Below are 22,047 nucleotides of genomic sequence, written 5' to 3'. Positions count from 1 at the left end.
TATTCTGGGAGGAGGTGTGCAAACAAAACTCACAGTCTCTCTCTGAACAGAATGCTGAGGAAGCACAAAGAAAGGAGCCGATGACACTGCTTAGGGTCAGGAAGATCTTCATAGATCAAGTGGCCTATGAGCAGAGCAAAAACGCATTTCTTTCAGGATGTTGAACTGAAACTTATGTCCTCTGACTACATTTGTTAGTATTATTATTGTATGAGTAATAATGAGCTGAATAGCAAGGGGGGAAGGACTGTAGAGGTTTTAGAAAGGGGTGAATGTCAGGGCGCCTGGGTGGCTCAGTCAGCTAAGCATCTGCCTTCAGCTCAGGTCATGATCTCAGGGTCCTGGGATCGAGTCCCGCATCGGGCTCCCTGCTCAGCAGGGAGTCTGCTTCTCCCTCTCCCTCTGCCTGCTGTTCCCCCTGCTTGTGCTTGCTCTCTGTCAAATAAAATCTTAAAAAAAAAAAAAAGGGGGTGGATATCTCTTCTGTCATCTTTGCTTTGACACCTGGTTTGTGGTTTAGCTAGCAGATGTGAATGGCATGCTCCATTTTAAACTCTGAGTACTTCTCCTAGTGACTTCCTAGCTATCAGCAGGGTGTGTATGCAGGTCTGAGTGAGGAGGGGATGAGCTAAAAAATATGCAGTAATATGAAGCATGGGTGGAATGGGAAGACTGCGGAATTTGAAAGCAGAAGACAGGGCTTCCAGTCCCACCTTTGATGTGTTCTAGTGGTTTCTAGTGGTTTGACATTGATAAATAGTTCTAAGCTTCTGTGTCCTCATTCTAACATACATACATAACTCTCAGGGTCATGGCGACAATGAAATGACTTGCTGAAAGTTTTTCTGTGAACTATAAGAAGCCACAAAAATGCTGGTTGTCACTAATTTAATATCTTCAAATATTGCTGCTAGCATTTAACAATATTTACCTATACTTTTTACAGGTATCCTTTTCTTATACTGAATTGCTTTCTTTTTTGAATATATTAGAACCATACTCAGGGATAAATTAACTGAGGTCATAATCTCTGCACTCTATTTATAAGTTTAAACTGGAAAATTATGATATGTGAAGGCAAGAATTTATTGTCTGAAGCTGCCATATCATAAAACAAAGGATTTAGGAATGTTATTAGTATTGTAACATTTCAAATATTCAGGAATAACAATTCTCCTAATGAACAAAAACACAAGAAAGATATTTGTTATGATTAAAACATTATAATTACGTGTGAAATGTATAACATTGGCATAAAATGCAAATATTACAATTTTCCTATTATCTTCCCAAGAAACTCACAAAATTAAGCAAGATAGAAACCATTTATAAAAGTAGAGTGTTTTACAAACATAGCATCTTGGAGACTTGGAAATGGGTTACTCCGAATTAAACTTCATATATATTTTACCAACTTTATATATTAAAAATATACATACACATACATATTAAATATAGGCAGTAGATTGAGGAAGTCATGCATGTTAATTAGGAATATAATATTTTAAAATCAAATAACGCCTTCATAAATGTTACGATATTTATGATAGGAGTAAAGTGGGAGGAAGAGCATACAGACTTTGAGAAGAAGGAAGGAAGGGTGAGTTTGTTAGCGCTGGGAGAAGCAGTAGGGCGTGGGGGACTAGAATATTTAATATTTCCACAGACAACCGTACCCCTGAAAGTATCATTAGATTCAAGAAAGCACAAGAATCCCCTCCCTTTTCTCTGCTCTTAGGGCTGACCAACAGGAGCCAGTCTTCCTATCCCTAGAACTAGTTCTAGCCTCCATGATTCTTCTAGAAAGATGAGAATACTGCAGTAGCGTCAAGAACATTCTTCAACCCGCACCGACGGTAGGAGGAGAAGACGGGAGGACAAATAATGAGGATTAAGAAAACCAGCAAAAATCAAATTTTTTAAGATTGAAAGCTGAGGTTATTCCAGTTATGTCTCTCTGTGAAAGCAAATCCTGTAGAAACGAAAAAGATTTCCATATCTATAATGACAAATAATAAAATCAGTTCATAAAGAAAACAGTACATACTGCGCACGAGCGTGTCTTGCCATTAACAGTACCCAGAGACTGGGGAGAGTTCGAGGGTCGTGGAGACACAAGGCAACCCCCCAACTGCAGACCCCACCATACCCAATGGCGCCTATTTCCCCAAAGGCAGGCGTGCGGGGACCTGACTGCCTGGCCGGGCGGGGCGCGCGGGCCTGGGGAGCCCTGGAGGCCGGCGTGGTGGCTGCGGTCTCCGGGCCCGGAGAGCTAACTGCGCATGCGGGACCCGCTCCGCGCTCGGGAGCAAGCGGGAATCCAGCCCATCCCAGTTCCTGTTCTGGGCCAGGACCGGTTCAGGGGAGGCCCGTCCCTATTCTGGGCTTAGGGGGAAGGGCAGGCATCTGGCCACGTTCAGGCCTGCACCTACAGAAAGGACCCTGACATCCAGGAGCCAGTTCTGTGAGGAACTCTGAAGCCTTGCTTCGTGGCACCTGGATGCCCTGGAATAAAAGACATCTGGGATCCGTTGTTCTTGGAGAGGCCTGGGTCCGTATCAGGCAGCACATTCAGATGGGGACTGTCGCCAATTTGCGGCCACCGCCTCAGAGTGATTCACAGGGTTGGGGCACCCCTGCACCCAAGAGGATATGCAGGTGGTTGGCGCCAGACCCTAGCTCCACAGTCCTGGAGGAGTACTAGCTGCTCAAGACTTGCTGAAGGGGTATGTACTGGGCTTGCCCAGGGTGAGGTTCAGGGAAGTCCGGGATCTGGAAGCCGCCCCGGGTCTGCAGAGGCCAGGTCACTGGAGGGGGCTCTTACAGGAAATAAGCATCTGCCTAATTCCAAGTCACAAACAACCTAATGTTGACTATTCCCCTTGAAGGCAGATCTGGGGGATTTGACCGTCTTGCCAGGGCCAGGTGGGGCAGGCTTGCCTGGGGATCTTCCAGCTGGAGACACCAGGGAGTCCTAGTACCTGGAGAGGACTGGCTGCTGGGATCTTGGTGCCGGAGAGCTCACTGGACATATTGGTCTGGCACAGTTCTCAGGAGTAAGCAGGAATCTGGTCCAGCTCCGGTCCCTAAACCAGGCGAGGACTGGTTCAGGAGAGGCTGGGTCCCTATGGTGTTCTATGTGGGAAACCAGGCGTCTGCACACGTCTAAGGCGCATCTTCACAAAGGGACCCTATCACCCCGAACCAGATATCTTGGGAATTCTGAAGCCTTGCTGGGAGGGACCAGGGCGCCATGGAATGAGAGACATCTGGGATCTCTGGTTCCTGGAGAGGCCTGGGTCCCCATCAGGCAGCACGTCCAAATGGGCAGTGACTGTTGCCATCTTTGTAGCCATAGTATCAAATTGTATTGTGGGGGAGGGGCGCCCTCCACCCACGAGGCTCTCCAGAATGTGAGGCTGGGCCGTAGACCTCAGGCCTGAAGGGCTCCAGATGCCGGAGGCCTGGAGAGAAGACCATACTGCACATGCTGTGCAGTGCCGTTCCGGGTAGCCAGAGATTGCAGTAGGACCCCAGTCGAGAGATGCCAGTTCCCTGGAGTGAGAGTTTAGGGAACAAACATGGAATTCCATCCCTAACCTAGCTATAGGCACCTGTTCCCTGAAGGCAATCTAATGAGAATATGACTGCCTTCCTTGGCTAGGTGGGTAGGCTGACGTGGGGATCATCCAATGAGAGGCCAGGGAGCCCTGGTCCATGGGTAGAGAGAGGCCAGGTCACTGGAGTGGACTCTTGCGATAATAATAAAATATTAATAATACTAATAAAAATAATAATAAAATAAATACAGTAAGCAAATGCTATAAAATAATATAAAATATGAACCAATTTTCATATTTCATCAGAATTAATCACTGATAGTTACCTTGATTTCATCTACATCAAGAGAGGAAAAATTTACAACTAATATATAACACAACACCAAGACACTATTGATTATGAAGTGCATCATAATTCCTAGATTTAAACCTATGACAGAGAAAAAAGCAGTCTTTAAATTGATAAAATTCAGTCATCTTTCAGAGATGAATCCTAGGCTTATAAAGTCTACTTTAAGTGACTATTTTGTAAAAGATATTTGTTACTTTTTGGTGTCCTTAGAAAAGGTATATCTAAATGCACAAGCTAGAAATCTTACTGGGTAAAAACTCAAAGATGGTCCCACTGAAAATAAAAAATCTGCCTTTAATCTTTCATAGTATCTTGCTAATCAATATTATGCTTGTTTTACACTATTAATCAGAGCACGAAGTCATCAGCCTCTTTGCTCTAGGATGTTAAAAATATTATAGCTATGATATAGAGGAGGAAAAGGTAGTATAAATTTATAGCTGTAATGGTAAGTGGTGCTAGAGTACCTCTTTGCAGTGATACTTGGTTCAGACTTGCACTGATAAGTGTTGTAATAGAAACACCATGCATCATTCTTTAAAGAACCCAGGAATAGTGTATATAATTCTTATTCGAAAGGAAATATTATGCATAGAGGTCTGTTAGATATTAAATATATTGAGCGGACTCTGAAACTTAGGATGATAACTAAAAGCTAGAGTATAATTATTTCCAAAGCATGGGCTCTGCAGATAATGAGAAAGGTGTTTAGAGTGGTCTGTCAATGACATTGTGCATTCTCTCCCCACTGTAATGAGTGATGAGCACAACATCAGTGACAAGACCTGCTCCAGGCTGATAACACACGATGTGCGCTATCTTGTGGCACAGAATGTTAACATTGATCTGTAATTGCTGAAAGATGCATATTGAGGTGGAAAATCTAAATTCTGGTCAGAAGTTTAAGGCACAATCATTTGGAAACAATGTTTCATTTTAAACACTTGCCAAAGCCATAAATTTACCTTTATGGCTTTTGATTTAGAGTGGGCCCAGGCTCGCAGAAGCATGAGGACCTCCGTCCTGGCAGACCAGATTGCCTTCTGAGACAGATGATGGATTAATCCATAGCTATGACTGGATCATTCATTCAAAGTTCATTGAGCATTTTCCTTTTTTTTTTTTTTTGAGCATTTTTTATATTCAAGAATATGTGCTAAATGCTGTAGATCTCAGTGTTAAAAGACAAAAAATTCACATTGATGGTTTTGTAGATAAAATGAACAGATAAGTATTTGTGGTAAAATGTAATACATACTTTTATATTACAGGGGATTATAAGAGAACTGTGGAGTGGAACCTAAGGCAGATATAAGTAGTTAAGTATAGTGTCCCGCATCATGTGATACTCAAACTCAGTTTTTCAGAACGAATTAGAACTAGCTGGGGGGAAGTGGGAATGAGGAGTGGGACATGGCAAGCAAGGGAAAGCCCTATGTGCAGCCCAAAGACATGAGGCGGTACCAATCGAGTCCACAGCTTTTTGAATCTTCTACCACATTCGAAGGCTTTATCCTGGAGAGAAGAGGAGCTATTTATAAATTTTGCACAGACAATGATACAATCAGATTTGTATTTTATAATGATCACTCTCAGAAATGTAGAGAATGACTTGAAAGAGAGATGTCAGTAGCAGTAAGACAAGAAGAGAGATGGTGAGCCTCTGAATAAGGTTGGAGCAATGGGGATGGCCCTTTAGATCCATTTCCGTGGGGGAAATGGCAGGATTTGGTGACTAATTGGAATGTGGGAAATAAAAACAAGATGATGATAACTCCTAGAAATCTGGCTTGGGTGATTTAGAGATAATCCCATTCACTGAGACGTTTGGAAGGGGTAGGGGTGTAGGGGATCAGTGAGGGTGGATTGAGGAGAGTTTATATTTGGAATTGTAGAATGATGTCTGTTGGAATAGTTGGAGAAGACATCCTATGATAGTTGGAATCAGAAGAGTAATGTGGCCTAGAGTACAGACTGCTAATGTATAGCTTATGTGAAGAAAGCACAGGAAAAACTTCCTGATACTCATTAGAATGGTCACCTGCTTCTAGATCCATAGTCTTTTCTTAAACACAAGTTAAGTAAACACAACACTTTAATCTTTTCCGAAGTGCCTTTAATTCCTTCGCCTTTGCTGGAATTTGGCATTTATCTGATGAAACCACTTTCTATGCAACCCTCCTTAAAGATTTTTTTTTTTTCTCGATTCTCAAGGCCAGGAGAGAAGGTTAGCTTTCTCTAACTAACCCCCCTACTCCTGAAAGACCACTGGTTCATCATTCACTTACCGCTTACACTACTCTTTTCTTTTCTTCACAAGCCATTATTTCCTAACCTCCAGGATACTCCCAGTATTCTCAATAACTTCTGCTCTTTCCCAGTCAACTTCTTCACATTTGGTTCAATTCAGCAAAATGTGCTAAACACCTGTCACGGGGCAGGTGTTTGCTAGACACTGAGGATATAGATCCTTGAAGAACATAAAGCACTGGGCTGTGATGTAGCCTCATGGCTAATATTCAGACTGCCTGTAATCTAATCCCGGCTCTAGCACTTTCTAGCCTTTTGGTCTCATCAGGTTTCTTAACTTTTCTGTGCTTCAGTTTCATAACACCTCATGGATAATTTTTTGAAGATCAAATAAAATCAAATAATGTACACAAAATGCTTAGCACAATACCCGATGTGAAATAAGCTCTTGATGAGTCTCAGCTATTACTATTGATAATAAGGAAGGATCCTTGTCCTTAAAGCAGTTACTAGAGATAAGGAAGTAACAAATAATAAAACATAATGCTGTAAATGCTATGAAAACACAAGAGGGTGGAACCAGTAAGGAAACCAGGGAATATACTTCATTGAGGATGCGGCATTTAACATAAGTCTTAAAGGATGACTTCATCAGATGGACAAGTAAGAAAAAAACCTTCGAGAGAGAGAATCAGTGTGTCCAAACTCTTGGAGGTAGGGGTATATGGTGGGTTTGAGACAAAGAAAATGATCTGATACGACTGGCATGTAGAATGATGATAGCATTGTGATATGAAACCAGAGGTATTACCAAGGTGTTTAGATGTCAAAATGAGAAGTTTTCACTTTATCCAAATCCAGTTAGGAGCTATTGCAGAATTTTATGGACCATACTTTTCGCATTTCTTGAGCTTCCTATTTTCAGTGACCTGCATCTCTATTCTACTACAGCCATACACTGATGCAGTTTCAAGTTGGACTCTCTCATCGTTCCAAACTGCTTTCCAGCCAAAGTCCTCACCACAACCAGAGCTTCCAGTGTCCTTGCTTCTGTTGAATTCTTACCTCATCTTTAGCAGAGTATCAACCACCTGGCTTCTCTATACTCATACTGTCCGAAGCTTCTTCTCTATCTTGATATCTCCTTATGAGCCTGGACTTTGTAGAGAGTAGAGCTATTCTACTGATGTGCCTGTATTGTTCTCTGAACCTTCTTGTTCTTGACCTGCAATTATTTCCTTGCAGATTTCCAGTTCTGGAGAGCCCCTCGTTGTCTACTCTTTTCTCGTAATTTAAAGTCGATTAATCTACCTCAGATATTTACTACCTAATTTGGGCTATATATTTACTATTGCTCACTAGCTACTTATATGTCCATTGTAGCCCTTTTTTAAAAATCATATTTAGTATAGTGGCTGCTCCAAATTTGTCCAGTCTCTAGCTCTTATACTCATAGTATGCCATCTATATTTGTTTCAGTGGAATTGGAAGCTATTCCAAATTCCCTTCCAGGAATATGTTTGCTTCCAAAGACTTTTCAAAAAAAATTTTTTTTTATCCTATCTACCCTGAGGAATTGAAGAAGGAATAGGAAAGAACAAATAGATTGTAGGTAATACCTACCATTCACTGAGCATTTACTATAATCCAACCTCGGTGTTAGCAATGGCAGAGCAGAGCTAATCCTGAGTCATCTGTCTACAAAATTCATGTTCTCTCTACTCTTCCATGATGAATGGCAAAGGAAAAGGGGAAGAAGGAAAATAATAATAGCAGGTACAGTTTTTATAATTTCCTAACTCAGCATGATACAAAAATACTTGTTGGACTCATTTGAGAAAGCATTTGTTTGCCTTGCATGCTTCAATAAGCATTCTCTATAAAACCATCTAATTTCCATCTACCCAGGTCCTACACAGTTTTCTCTGCTCTATCATTATGTACTATGGTGGCTCGGAAATTATGTGTGTCCTGATGTCTTTCCAAAGTTCTTTAAAGGAAGTGGAAACAACTTCTCTCCTGGGATCCCAACACTTATCTGGGGTGGTATCAAATTCCCAACTCACTGAGGGTGAGGCTGAAGAGTCTGGGACTTCTGCTCCTCCTTCATTTTTGGTACATCTTTCACTTTCTGCTTGTCTCTCACCTGAGGTAGACCAAAAACTGAGCAGTTCTGCTTATTTGAATATTCTACTCAAATCTTTCCTATCTCGGGTCTGTGTATCAATCAGGTTTTGATCAGGAAAAAAAGAACTCATTCTATGTATATCAGTTATAAAAAGCTCAAATGGGAATTAAGGGCTTATACACGGAAAGGCTCCATAATTTGTGGGTTCTGCTGCAAAATAAAAAATGTGGGGCCCCTTGTTCAAAAATTATTAAGAATTTCAAGATGGTGACAGAAAAACAAACCAAGCAGGAGTCTGTTAGGATTTAATTTTGACCTCTCCCAACACACAAATTCCTCTGTTGAAGTTCTAGACCCTATGTCGAAGTACCTCAGACTGTGACCTTATTTGAAAACAGGTTGTTGCAGATACTAGTTAAATATTTGGCTGTGAGAAACTTTCTGAACTTCTTTTGACAGTTAATGCAAATTGAGTAGTTAGAGTGAAACTATCCCTTACTGTCAGGAATTAATGATCTGACACCTTAGGTCATCTATATTTATGTAGGGATGCCTTTGTGGATATTGACACAGTATTCGTTATAGTGAGTTACCAAAGCTAATGATGTCAGATTTTTTTTTTTTCCTGTCCTATACTTTCTTCTTTTGGTGCAGAGTTCTCCTTGTCCTGTATTTTTTTTTTTTAATATACCCTTTCTATTTTCTTGTTTCATACTATTAGCTATTAATGAATTCCAACAGATTGGTTTGGTTCCTGGGTGGATTTTTGTGAAAGAACTCTACAATTATGAATTTTCTATTTCTTAGACAATGAACCACAGAAATACTACTCACTGTGACTCTATTCAATTTCTGTTACCACATATAGTTATAATAACATGGTGCTGTACTTACTAACACTAGGCATAAAATGAGTGTTTCCAGATAGAATGGACCACACAGTTCAGGTATATTTTTGAAGGTTGATTACCTGTATATTTAATGGATGTAAGCATGTGACTGACAGTAAGTATCCAAATGAAAAATGCAAATCATAGTTAGTTATCCAGATGTTTTATCTATGAAGCCAGCATCTGGGAATACAAAGACATCTGGATGACTGACTATACTTACCACATTTCATCTGGCTATTTTGGCATCAAGCAGACATTGATCCAGTCATTTTTGTCTATATCAGCAGCAGTGATAAGCTGCAATAAAAATCATATAGTTAAGTAATATCAAGGTAGTACAAATAAATTACCCCAAAGTAACTAGCTGAATTGAAATTGTATCTAAACTATGAAACACATCAGGATCACTTTAAAGCTAAAGTAGTTGAGCTAAAACATATAAGTGGAGCTTCAGAATTTAAAATAATGGTTTATAATGTATTTCTTAAGCACTAGGAAGTAATCTGGGTGTATATCAGATGAATATATGAATTTTGAGTTAAAAAATAAAATTTAGAAAAGCTTTAACAAGTTCTAAACCACTGATTTGGCTTGATATGTTAATATTTTCCAGCAAATATAGATGACTAAAATACCAAAGGACATAGTCTAATATCACATGGGCAAAGGCACTATGGACAACTGGATTGACAAGAACGGGAATATGTAGTGATAGGAATTGCACAAAGGCAGTCATTGACGAGCATGGGACACAGGCAAGAATGCATGTGAAATCACCATGCCCTGACTCTGCATATGGCAGGTGTTGAGTAAGTGCCAGTTGCCCTCTGCTCAGAGAGCACTATGGGAACCTATAATGACTAAACATTCCTAGGTGGACACAGTTCACTCTGCTTAAAGTTGTGATTGATCATTGTCACTTCAGGGGAGGTAATTTTGTACCTTGTAATTACCGAAAACTGACCCATTACCATTTGAGTTGCTATATATGTTACAAAATAATTATAAGAAAAAATATTTTAAAGAACTTATGGTTTTTGCCTTACACACAATCTTGGAAAATAGAGATCTCTATTATCATATTATTTTGCATGGCAGAAATAGAGATACTAAAATATTACTGAAAAGCCATTTCAGAGGGAGAATGAGAACCGCAGGTCTTCTGCTAGCCAGTTCAGCGTTTTTTCCCTTCACCTTACTAATGCCAACTAAAACAGATATGATTGATCTCATTCCCAGACTGGGTAAGAAATAGCCAGGCCTCAAATAGTGCAACCCATTTACCATGCAACAAATACTGTTCCACAGCTTTCTATTTTTATTGACGTAAAACTTAATTTTTAAGTTTATTTCTTATCAAAAAACAATCAAATTTAATATGCTGGCCTCCCTTTTCAACTTAGGTATTTATGGAATCTAGTCACAGTTGTAAATGGTCAGCAGTGTTAGAATATTCTACTGCTTTTTCTGTCAGGAAAGGCGGCACATAAACTACTAACAACTTCTGAGTCCTTTGAAAATCCTTCAATATCATTTTAATACATAATTTATTATCCTGGCTTATAGGCATAGAAATAAAGATATGTAAATATAGATATTCCCCCTCTTGTGTCTTTTAAAACGTATGCAAATTTGATTATTGTATATCAGATATTATTTTGATAGATTAGGTAGGGTAATTTGTCTCCATGTGACTACTTTTGTTAACCTTAAACTTCTTTTGCTTACTCAATAATCTTCACTTACTATTTTGAGGGGAATAAATACAGATTTTTTTTATGTAACATTACCTTAAAATGAAGTAGCTCCTAATAATGCCACTAATTATATTAAGTTTAAATCACAAACTGATTTCCTAATTAAAAGTAGTATTTTACAACACTAAGAAAATTTAAATTAAAAAAAAAGTCTATGCAGAAAGAGCACTTAAGGAAATAATTGCACGTTGTATTTGAACAATAAATGTAAAAGGAACAAGTATTGTTTTTTTTTCTCCTCTAGCAACATTTAATATGTTCCACCTACTATCATAAGCACATTGTAATTTTAATAATAATCCTGTGAGGTAATTACAAGTATTGGTCCCATTTTTCAAGTGCAGAAACTGAGATATGGAAAGGTTAAGGAATTGCCCGAGGTCACACAGCTAAGTGGCTGTGCCAAGATCCCAACCCAGCTCATTTGGCTTTGGAGTTTGAGCTGTTACCCACTTCTCTATATGATGCCGAACTAACTGTTTAAAAATAATTTAAAAACATTGACCAGTCCCTTTTAAGCTTCCAACAAAAGTGCAGTTAACAATAACTTTGTTCTAAAAATGACTTGTTTCAACAGACTAAAAAGCCACAAGCTGTTGTACGCAACAGTTCTTTGTAAGGAACAGCTGCTCTGCATTGTGCAGCTTCCCACAAGCATGCCAGAAAGTTAGTATCAATTACAGTTAAGGAGGAAAATTATTTTGGGTAACATAACATCTGACAAGAGCTTTGGTAAATAAAGCACTGGCAAAGAGCTAAAATACGAATGCTGTGCTAAAACTTTTCCTTTTTTCTGTGCTGACTCTCTTAAAAGGTGTGAACTGTGAAATGGAAGTTGATGAATGTGGGTCCCAGCCCTGCCGAAATGGTGCAACTTGTCGGGATGCTCTGGGGGCTTATTTCTGTGACTGTCCCCCTGGATTCGTAGGTGATCACTGTGAACTCAACAGTGATGAATGCGCCAGCCAGCCGTGCCTCCATGGAGGGCTGTGTGTAGATGAGCACAGCAGGTACGTTTTCTCCTATGTTTGGGTGGTTAGCTTGGAGAGAACTCACAGACCAACAGCTATTGTACCACTCTGGGGAATTTGGAGAGCTCATGTCCTTAGCTTAAAATGTTCATGTTGCTTTACACTTTAAGTGACAACAAGAGTAACATTCAGATATTACTTAGAAATGCATCCTTCGGAGGTCACTTGTCCCAAGAGTGAAGATTTTCTGAGTCACTCTTGTAATCGTTTAGAACTTTATGTTACAGAAAAGTACCAGCTTTTCAATTCCATGAAATAAACCTGTTGTAGATAGGGGCAGTGCAAAAACAAAGCTAGAGATAATTCTATACGTAAATATTAGGTTGTATTTACATAATAACAAGCATATGAATCAAGTGGTGAAAAATACATCCTTTAGGAATTTTATATAAACAGTGTTGGAAAGGCAGTGATATTAAATTCATTATATCTTGAATTTTCAGGTTTTCGGGGAACTGGGTGAATACTTTTGAAAGAGTAGAATGGCGAGAAGTAGCCATGTGGTTCTGCTCCAAAGTAGATTCTACCATTGGCTTTTCAGTAAAACAATAAACAAACAGACAAATAAATAAATAACACCTTAATATGATATATATAATAAATGTAGGTTATGGTAGCTGAATTCATATAAAATATTTTATAGACCTTTCTGATACCTATTTTTTTTAAATAGGCTCCACATCCAGCATGGAGCCCAACATGGTGCTTGAACTCATGACCCTGAGATCATGACCTGAGCTGAGATCAAGAGTCAGAGGCTTAACCAACTGAGCCACCCAGATGCCCCTGATACCTATTTTAACCACAAATATTGAGTTATTAAGTGCATAACGATTTGAACAGCATTACTACTTAATGTCTTATTGGGTCCTTCAACAGCTCAGTGGAAGGCAAGGTGAGCATTAATATTCTCCCATTACATTAAGGTGTCTAAAGTTCAGGGAAGTTAGGTGACTCCCACAAGTTCACACAGTTAATTCTTGGGAAAGGAAGGACTAGAATCCAATTCTCCTTTATTTAATAAGTAAGATAGAATTTATCCCAAATCTGAGTTTCAAAGAGAATCGGACTCAAAAGGGGAACAGTAAAAGGCACATGTACTACAACTATCAGCAAAATGATATAATTCTAAATAGAACAATGTGGGGTGCCTGGGTGGCATGGTTAGTTAAGTGACCGACTCTTGGTTTTGGCTCAGGTCATGATTTCAGGGTCATGGGATTGAGCCCCAAGTTGGGCTCTGCACTAAGTGTGGGGTCTGCTTAAGATTTTCTCTCTCCTTCTGCCCCTCCCCTTCTCTCAAATAAATAAATAGAACAATGTAGTCATGTATTTCTTTTGTAAAGTATAAAGCCTAACTTCTGATCACATTCCACATCTTGCCTCTGACTTTCAGTTTTACCCAAATCATTCTCCAGGGGCAAGAATCTACATTCCTGAAGGCAGTTACTGACCGACATGCAGACACACCAGAATGCAAGTTTCCATACATGCACTCCAGAGGAAGAGCAGGAGGTCTTCCCATCCAGGCTTTGCTGTCTGCAGAAAGCATTAGACAGAAAATACACAAAGCTTTTGCTTCCTATGGAAATGCAAGCAGAACAAGGCTGACTCCTGCCACCTTTCATTTCTCCAACTCACGTGCCATGAATAATTTTTCTTTTACCCTTATTTCTCTTACTACCTAAATTTTGAGAAGATAATCACAAGGTCAATAACTACAACTTGATTTTAATTTCCCACAACAAAAAATTAACACATTTGCTATGAGGTTTATGGGAGTTAGAAACTACATACACGCACACACACACACACACATACACACACACATACACACACACACACAAAATAGGTTCTTGCAGACCAAAGGAATCTGTACATAGAGTCTCTAATTCTAGGAATTGAGATCCACTAGCCAGCCTCAAGTACATGGTTCTTGTCTCTAACGTCTCATATATAGTAGATTTTTAGTAAATGTTTTTAATTAGTAAGAAGATTTCTCACTAGCAATACATATAAAAATTATAGTAACTTAGTACATTTGTTAATATTTCAGTTTCCTTAGTGAAATCTTAATATCTGTGTTTGGTGGTAAATATACAGACAAGCCATCGTGAACAGGATTCCAACTCTTTATAAATTCATAGGTGTTCTTTCCGCCAGACTTTCATTTTATCTAAATTGAGTGTGCAAGCCCCTCTTTTTACAATACTAACTCCTTGAGGAGATCCCATCTAAATTAAAAGACTCCTCTTAATAAAGTCAACAAGTTTTTCCATCAGATTTGCGTTTTGAATCTGTCAGATAATCTCACTCAACCAATGAATGGTTAGGAATAGCAAGACTCAAATATTTCTGTAATCTAAAAAGAGAACATAAGTCACAATTCATATAATGAGAGCTTTTCCTGTTTTTTAAATGATTTATTGTTTCGTTTTCCATAAGGGACCTTATTAATGGGCTGTATATGTAAAAGAGTGACACAGTGGTATAAATCATTCTGTACTGCCTTCACAAATATTAACAACTTTATTTAGTACTACTTAGTAGTAATTCAATATTTTCTGATGCTTCAGATACTGTGTCTATTCTTTATATGCACATTTATCACAATAACCCTTGACGTAGGTATTATTATCTTCAATTATGAATGAGAAAACTGAAGGACATAATCGTGGTTTCCCAATAATTTTGTATGAAGCCATACTATAAATTTAAAAAGATAATCAGATATTAGTATGGAAATACATAATGTTTTCAGACTTATAGGGATAATTCCCCAGAGTTTCTGAGATAAGTATTAAAACCATGCCCTGGGTCTCAGATTGATGGACAGGGGAAGAGACAGAATAAAGATATTTGATCTCAATATGACCAAGAGTTGATGTGAAAATTTCATTTTACTCTCCAGCTATAGCTGTAACTGCACGGGTAGTGGATTCACAGGGACACATTGTGAGACCTTGATGCCTCTATGTTGGTCAAAACCCTGTCATAATAACGCTGCATGTGAGGACAGTGCTGACAATTACACTTGTCACTGCTGGCCTGGTAAGTGACAAAGATCTTCCACAGTTTTTTTTTTTTTTTTTTTTGCTTAGAATAGAAAAAAATCACAGCAAACACAGACTAAAAATTCTTATTGTTAAAAGTTTAAAACCAGCTCCTTCTTCTACTTATCATTGTTTAATTTAATTGTATTCTTCATTGCTCACACATACCTACTGCTACACTATGCATTGTCTAAAGTAGGTTACCAAGCTGCCCAATTATCAGAACTTTCTTGAAGAAACAGAGAGGAAAAAATGAATAGAAAAATTAATTCCAGCATGGTCTTCATGCAGAAAAATTCACTTGAAGATGCCTCTTTTTCTTCCAAGAAGTTTTCTATAATACGTAGAATATATTGAGAGTCATGAAACAATATTAAAATCCTAGGAGATTGTATTATAACTCATGGAGTCAGTCAACATAATTCCGATGGTCCCCATAGAGGATATAGAATGGTATTCCAGAAATGGGTGTATTCTCCTAGGCATTTATAATATAAATGAGATTACGAGTTTAATATACATAAACCGTAACTAAAAATTACACATGAAGGGTAATTAGACAGGAGTGTAAAGGTGATACCAGAATGAGTAGAAAACATTATATACCACTTGAAGTCAACAAGTCATCTGTAAATATTGATGTTAATTTTGGCAAAAAATCTGCTTGACATATCTTTAACCTAATTCTCACTAGGATTTCATTGATAGAAATAAAAGAGCATGTCTCCTCTTTCTTGATCCACTGGTAAAAAATGATAAGCTTATGATTATTTAAAATCTAGTTGTTAAAAGCTTACTGATCATCTCTCCCTTTTTTCCTTTCATTTTACTGTCTAAAGAAAAAATAATCCTGTGGTTGGGGAGGAAATATGGAGACTGGGGTCAATCCAATTTTTAGTAGCTTCCCGTTGAAAGACATCTCATTGTCTAAGGGACATTTAGCATGCTTTGGTTACATATATTTTGTAGGTAAAAAACAAACAATGTGAAAGTGTAAAAGGAAGCTCTGAATTCTGTGGCTCAGAAATCTTTGTGAGTCATATGTCTACCCACTTCCAGATAACGAATAGGGCATGTTAGTTATCCTTTGGTCATTAGCTTGACTTAAATACTGAACATATTCCAAAATGTGTGTTTTCACATTCTTGTCATCAATCAGCACTCAACATTCAATCAACACTCTGTACAGGATCTCTATCTGGAAACAGGGGTATGGTAGACAGTTTGGGAGTAGAACAATTCCATCACTTATTAACTGAGTGAACTAGGATGGTTACCTCTTATTCCTAAGTTCCTCATCTGCAAATGAGGGGTGAAAAAAATGACTTGTATTATTATGAAGAATAAAATTATAAAAATAGGGCCTGGAACATATTAGGTACTCAAAAAAGCAACTGTTGTTATATACCAGGTTCTACAACAGGAGGTAGGAATTACATATGAGAATGGTTTCTGTTCTCTAAAGGGTTTGTAATGAAGTTAGGCAGTTAAGAAGACCTACCTTAAAAAAGACAAATCAATATGTATTCCATTCATTCATGGATTCAATCATTTAAGCCACATGGATTTCAGTGCCAATTATATATAGATCAGGGGTCTGGGAATCAAAAAGACATGGTCCCTTCTTCCAAGGAATTTAAATTCTAGTAGAGAGACAGTGTGAAAAGAAAATGTGCATAGTACAATTTTTGGTACAGTAAAAAGGTATAATAGATTCTATAACAGGGAATAAGGGGAGAAGAAGTACAGAGATTGCCTGATCCAGTAGGCACCATTTTAGAAGATTTGAAAGATCACTAAGCATATCCCAGGAATGTACTCACTAGCTGTGTGACTTTGGACAAGTTACTTTACTGCTCTGAGCCTCAGTTTCCTCATCTATAAAGCAAAGATGATAATAATATCCACCTCGTAGAATTACTTTAGAGAGAGATCCAGTAATATATATAAAGTTCCTAGCTCAGCCTAGACCATAGTAAGCACTCAGTAAATGTTAACTAGGTACCAAAATTAGGAGACTGACCATTCTAGACCCTCTGGCTAGCACATAGCAGCTCATAATTTATTCAAGGAAAGAAGAGAGGAAGGAAAAGGAGGATAGAAGGAAGAAAGGGCTATAGGCACACATGGAAAAGAGCATATCCAGTTGTAGAAATTTGATTGTTCCAAAATGCTGGACTACACAGGGCTGGTGGTGGAGAGTTGAGGCTGGGGAACAAGACAAGACTCAAGCCAGATCACAACACTGTTTGTCTGCCCTGAACACTATGGAGCAGAGAGGTAGCATAATCTGACCTGTTGATTTACTAAGAACAGTTTAGCACTTTAGTGGAAGATGATTGAGAGAAATAAAACAAAAGGCAGAGATTCTAATAAAAAAAAAAAAAGTTCTGCAATAGTTTAAACAAGAGATAAGGCTATTTGCCAGAACTATGACTACAGTGTTAAGGGTGGGGATGGGGAAATGGACAACCATGAGACTCATTTAGGAGGCAGATATGATGTGGGCATTAAGAAAGGGGCACAGACTAAGGACAGTTCTGCTTGAGTTTCTTTCTTGGGTTACTGGATGATGGTAATTTTGCCTAGATAGAAAATTTCAGAACGTCTGTGTATCCTATTCTTACTGTTATACATAAAGAGAAGATTTAATGCTACAAACTACCCTGTATCTAAGAAAAAGAGACCATTCCTTTGGATTACAAGACCACCATGACTGAAGGTAATGGCAAGAATCCACCACCATAATTGCCTGGGGTCCTCATTTCAAAAATAATTAATTACAAGAAGTGTCAGTCATCTTAAATGCTTATCTTAAAAGTTTTCTTGTTACCCAGGTAAGATTGGATTTGTTTAAAAAAAGAAAAACGTAAGAACCCTAGGGACTTGACTCAATATCATATTGTTTCTTTATACAAAGTTTTGTATAAAAACTTGTTAAAACTATTGAATATAGCCTTGACTGAAGGAGTCTATTAATATACATGGTTAAAGGGAGCAGCAAACAAAATTCCCACAAGGCCCCAGTGGTGGGGACAGGACTGGGAAGTCCATAAATCAGAACCTTCCTAATGTTCACTATAGGAATAGGATAATGCATGAGTCAGAAAGCAAAAAAAGGATTTATGAAAGTTTTAAATTACTTCCTAGCCTGGCCTGTGTATGAGTCTTGAGACTTAAACTGAGAAGAAAATTGAAAATAGTTGGAGCTTTCTTCAATAAGTTCAGTGTAGCACAATGAATACCACTTTATAAAAACTTGGGAAAAGTAGATATTTGGGTTTAAGAGACCTTGGGTTCTTGGCTGGGGGAGGGTTACCACAAAAGATTGTGGGATTTGATCTGACATGTGCTTTTAGTTTCCTGTTCCTCTCTAAGTTTCTTCTTCAGTTGGTTGAGAAAGACCTCAAGGGTCATATGTGACAAATGTATTATACTGTTGAGCAACAGAATTTATGTTGTGGTTATGATTTGACATATGACCCCATTCAGGTTTTTATTTAAATTACAAAATGAGTAATCATATCATATTCTCATTATTTGCTTATTAATAGTCAATTCTCCAATTTACTTGCTAAACTAGAATTGTAAACTAAATTATTGATTATTACTCTTTGAATCTCATTCAGTCATTGATTGAAAGCCTACTATTTATGCATTGTTCAGAATTGGAGCGGTGAATAAAATAAAAAACAGTCCCTGCTTTTGTGGAGCTTATAGTCTATTGAGGGAAGCAACTATACATAAAAATAATAAAAATTATTTTAAGAGCGATGAAAGAAATAACTGGGTGATATGAGAGAAAACAAAGGGATCTTATTTAGATCTATTCATGAGAAAAAGCCACTCCAAGAGAGTCATACAAGATTAAATCTCAAAGCTAAGATTTAGCCAAGCACAGCCTTGGAGGAGCATATTCTAGGAGAGGGAACCCTGTCATGAAGGCCCCGGGGGAGAAAACATTCCAGGGAAGGAATGTAGAGATGGGAATGGGGCCAGATAATAAAGGGCATTTTAGGTTAAGGATTTTGAATTTTATTTTGTATGAAAGCAGAAGCCATTCAATGATTTTAAAGTAAAGAAGTACCATGATCAGATTTATAAGTTTTATAATTTTGGATTGTAAATTTCATTTTAAGAACATATTTCTCAGCAGAGTTACGTGACATTGCAAAGATCTTTAGTTGACTGTGAAGTCACTTGTATTATAAGTCAAATTATGTTCTTTAAGAACTTCATATTTCAGCTTATGTATATATTGTGCTATATAAATCATAAATTAATCAGAAAGACAGTCTAATGGGAAAAACAGGAAAAAGATAGGAAATGATTTTTTAAAAATCCAAAAACATGTTAAATTCAATAGTAACTGGGGAAAATGTAAACCCAAACAACAATGAAGTACTATTTTTTTTTTAATCTAACCAACTGGTAAAACATTTTATTTGGTATAGCAATTGTTGACAAGGGTTTGGAGCTATATGCACATTCATCCAGTGCTAGTAAGTATATAGATGGTACAACTACTCCCAGAGGTGTTTATCAGTATCTATTAAAATAAAAAATGGGGGCACCTGGGTGGCTCAGTCGGTTAAGCGTCTGCCATCGGCTCAGGTCATGGTCCCAGGGTCCTGGGATCGAGCCCCACATCGGGCTCCCTGCTCAGTGGGAAGCCTGCTTCTCCCTCTCCCACTCTCCCTGCTTGTGTTCCCTCTCTCGCTGTGTCTCTCTCTGTCAAATAAATAAATAAAAATCTTAAAAAAATAAAATAAAATAAAATATGTACATAATCTATAACCCAGAAATTCCGCTCTAGGCATAGACCCCGGTGTTATACCCAGACATTTACATAAACATGCATATATACATAATGCTATTCACTGCAACATTGTTTGTAATAGTAAAATGTATATCAATTCATTAAGAGATAGGTTAACCTATGGTACTTCCATGTTACAGAATACTTGGCAGTAGTTAAAAATTATGAGTTAGATCTATATTACTAACATGGATAGATTGTGCAAGGGACTGAAAAAAGCAAGTTATAGAAGGATGCATATAGTGCAATTTCAGTTATGTTAATATACACACAATAAGACTCTACAAGTGCACTTGTATGTAAAGCCAAAGAAATAGTTCTGGCAAGGACGGTCTTCTATATTTAATATTCAAATTTTTTTATAAAGTACTAAATCATTCATGTTTTATTGTCCTTAATAAAATGACCCAATTAAATCCATTTAAATACAAAATAATTTTTTATTCTGTCTTATTCAGTGTGAAGAAGTAATCATTTACCTTTGCTTTGAGTTCTGAGAAAAGAATTTAGGGCTGGCTGTGTAGTTTCTGCTGACTTTTTGGCTATTTTCTTTTTGGCTATTTTCTTAAAAAATATTTTTTTCTTGCTAAAAATTCAATTGGAGTATCTGAGGAGATGGAGTCTTTAAAATAATCAGGAAATCAAAGTTATCCTGAAGTCCCAATTTATTTCAAGCCTTCTTAATCAAATATTTTTTAAAATATTGGTCAATATTGTACAAGTGTTTCCTTTGCTACTGCTGTTTTCAAGGAAACTTCTCTTATCAGCTTTTCCTTGCTAGCTCCTTGAGGACAGCACATCGTCTTGTTAATTGGTGCCAGCACAGTGGTCAGCCTCCTTTCAGGCATAAACTCTGGTTGAGGAGTTTTGACTCAGCTGCTTCTCTGAACTTTTATCCTGCAGGATACACTGGTGCCCAATGTGAGACCCACATCAACGAATGCAACATGAACCCCTGCCAGTCTGGTGGGACATGTGTAGAGCTGTCCCCAGAAAAACAATATGGACGCCTTGCTCAGCTGCCTTCCTCATTCAGCCACCCTGAAGCCTCAGGTTATGTTTGTATCTGTCCGCCTGGACTCACAGGTGAGGGCAAAGAGGAGAGATGACTTGACTTTCTAGCACCTTATGGCAGATCATGCACTCAATCAAATGGTGTATTAGCAATAAGATCTGTGCAGTATAAACTCCGTTGCTATGGTGCAAAGGGTCCCCCTTGTGGGCATGAAAAATACCATGTTTCATATATCATAATTCTTCAAATCGTGAGGAAAATGTTAAAAATAAAGATAAAAGAGCTGTAGGAAGGGGAAATATTTTTATACATTATGCTGGGAATTGGAACTCAACTCCAATTCTTTATTTTATAAACAGAAAATGTTAGAATTTTTATTTTATAGTGATATCAAACTTTTATGTTATTCAAATTTGCTCTAAAAAAAGTTAATGCACTTACTTATATTTATACTGAGAACAATTATATAGTCTCAAGTAATCTTCCTCAACTACTTTATAGCTAAAGTTGTTCTGTATGTCAAATTTAAGTGACTCTTGTCTTTTTCTACAGCATTCTTACTCTGAAACCCAGAGGAAATTTGCATGTATATTTTCCAATGAGCAGTTGTGTTTGTCTGCTTCCATGTTCTGAAAATTTTCAGAAGTTTGGAGATAAAAAAATAAATAAATTTGGAGACAGTCCCCATATTTGGTAATGAGTAGTAACTGACCTACAACTGCATAGATACCACTGAGAAAACGAATTACAATCTACCTTTCCACCTTATTTCTTTCTCCATAGATTAATTGATACCTGAGGAAAATATTTCAGTTGTTATTGAAGATTTCTGAGAAAAGTAAATGAGGAATAAGAAAAAAAGGGGAGGGTGGGTGTCTCTCTCCATTTACTATTCCTTTTCTTTTAGTGTTTCAGTTGTGAAATTTAATGATCTTTGATTCATGGCAGGGTTTGCTAGAGAAGATATTTTCTTATTCACTGTCCTCTCTATCAGAACACATAGGAGAAAAATCTCCCCATTGTCAATGTCAGGATAAGTAGTATTTTTCCTGAACAACTTCTATCTTGCATGCTTTTTCCTTTAATAAAAGGCATGCAAATAAATCTTGATAAATGATACAAAGCATGAAATAAATTCATGGAATACATCATATTTCCCAATTATGTAGGTGGCTAGAAATCTTACTGG

At 37.7% G+C, this 22,047-nt stretch overlaps 1 protein-coding gene across 1 annotated transcript in view; it reads left to right on the top strand.

The window, feature by feature from the left end:
• CRB1 (crumbs cell polarity complex component 1) overlaps positions 1-22,047 on the top strand; it is a 214,742-nt gene that overhangs the window by 68,020 nt on the left and 124,675 nt on the right. The window contains exons 3-5 of the mRNA XM_032422495.1: positions 11,755-11,950; positions 14,883-15,022; positions 20,747-20,929. Of these exons, the coding sequence (XP_032278386.1) occupies positions 11,755-11,950; positions 14,883-15,022; positions 20,747-20,929 (519 nt within the window). The remainder of the gene's footprint in view (positions 1-11,754; positions 11,951-14,882; positions 15,023-20,746; positions 20,930-22,047) is intronic.

This window comes from Phoca vitulina, unplaced genomic scaffold (genome assembly GCF_004348235.1).
Source record: "Phoca vitulina isolate PV1807 unplaced genomic scaffold, GSC_HSeal_1.0 scaffold26, whole genome shotgun sequence".
Lineage (NCBI taxonomy): Eukaryota > Metazoa > Chordata > Mammalia > Carnivora > Phocidae > Phoca > Phoca vitulina.
The sequence above is the reverse complement of the archived record's forward strand: the minus strand, read 5'-3'. Positions and strand labels throughout refer to the sequence as shown.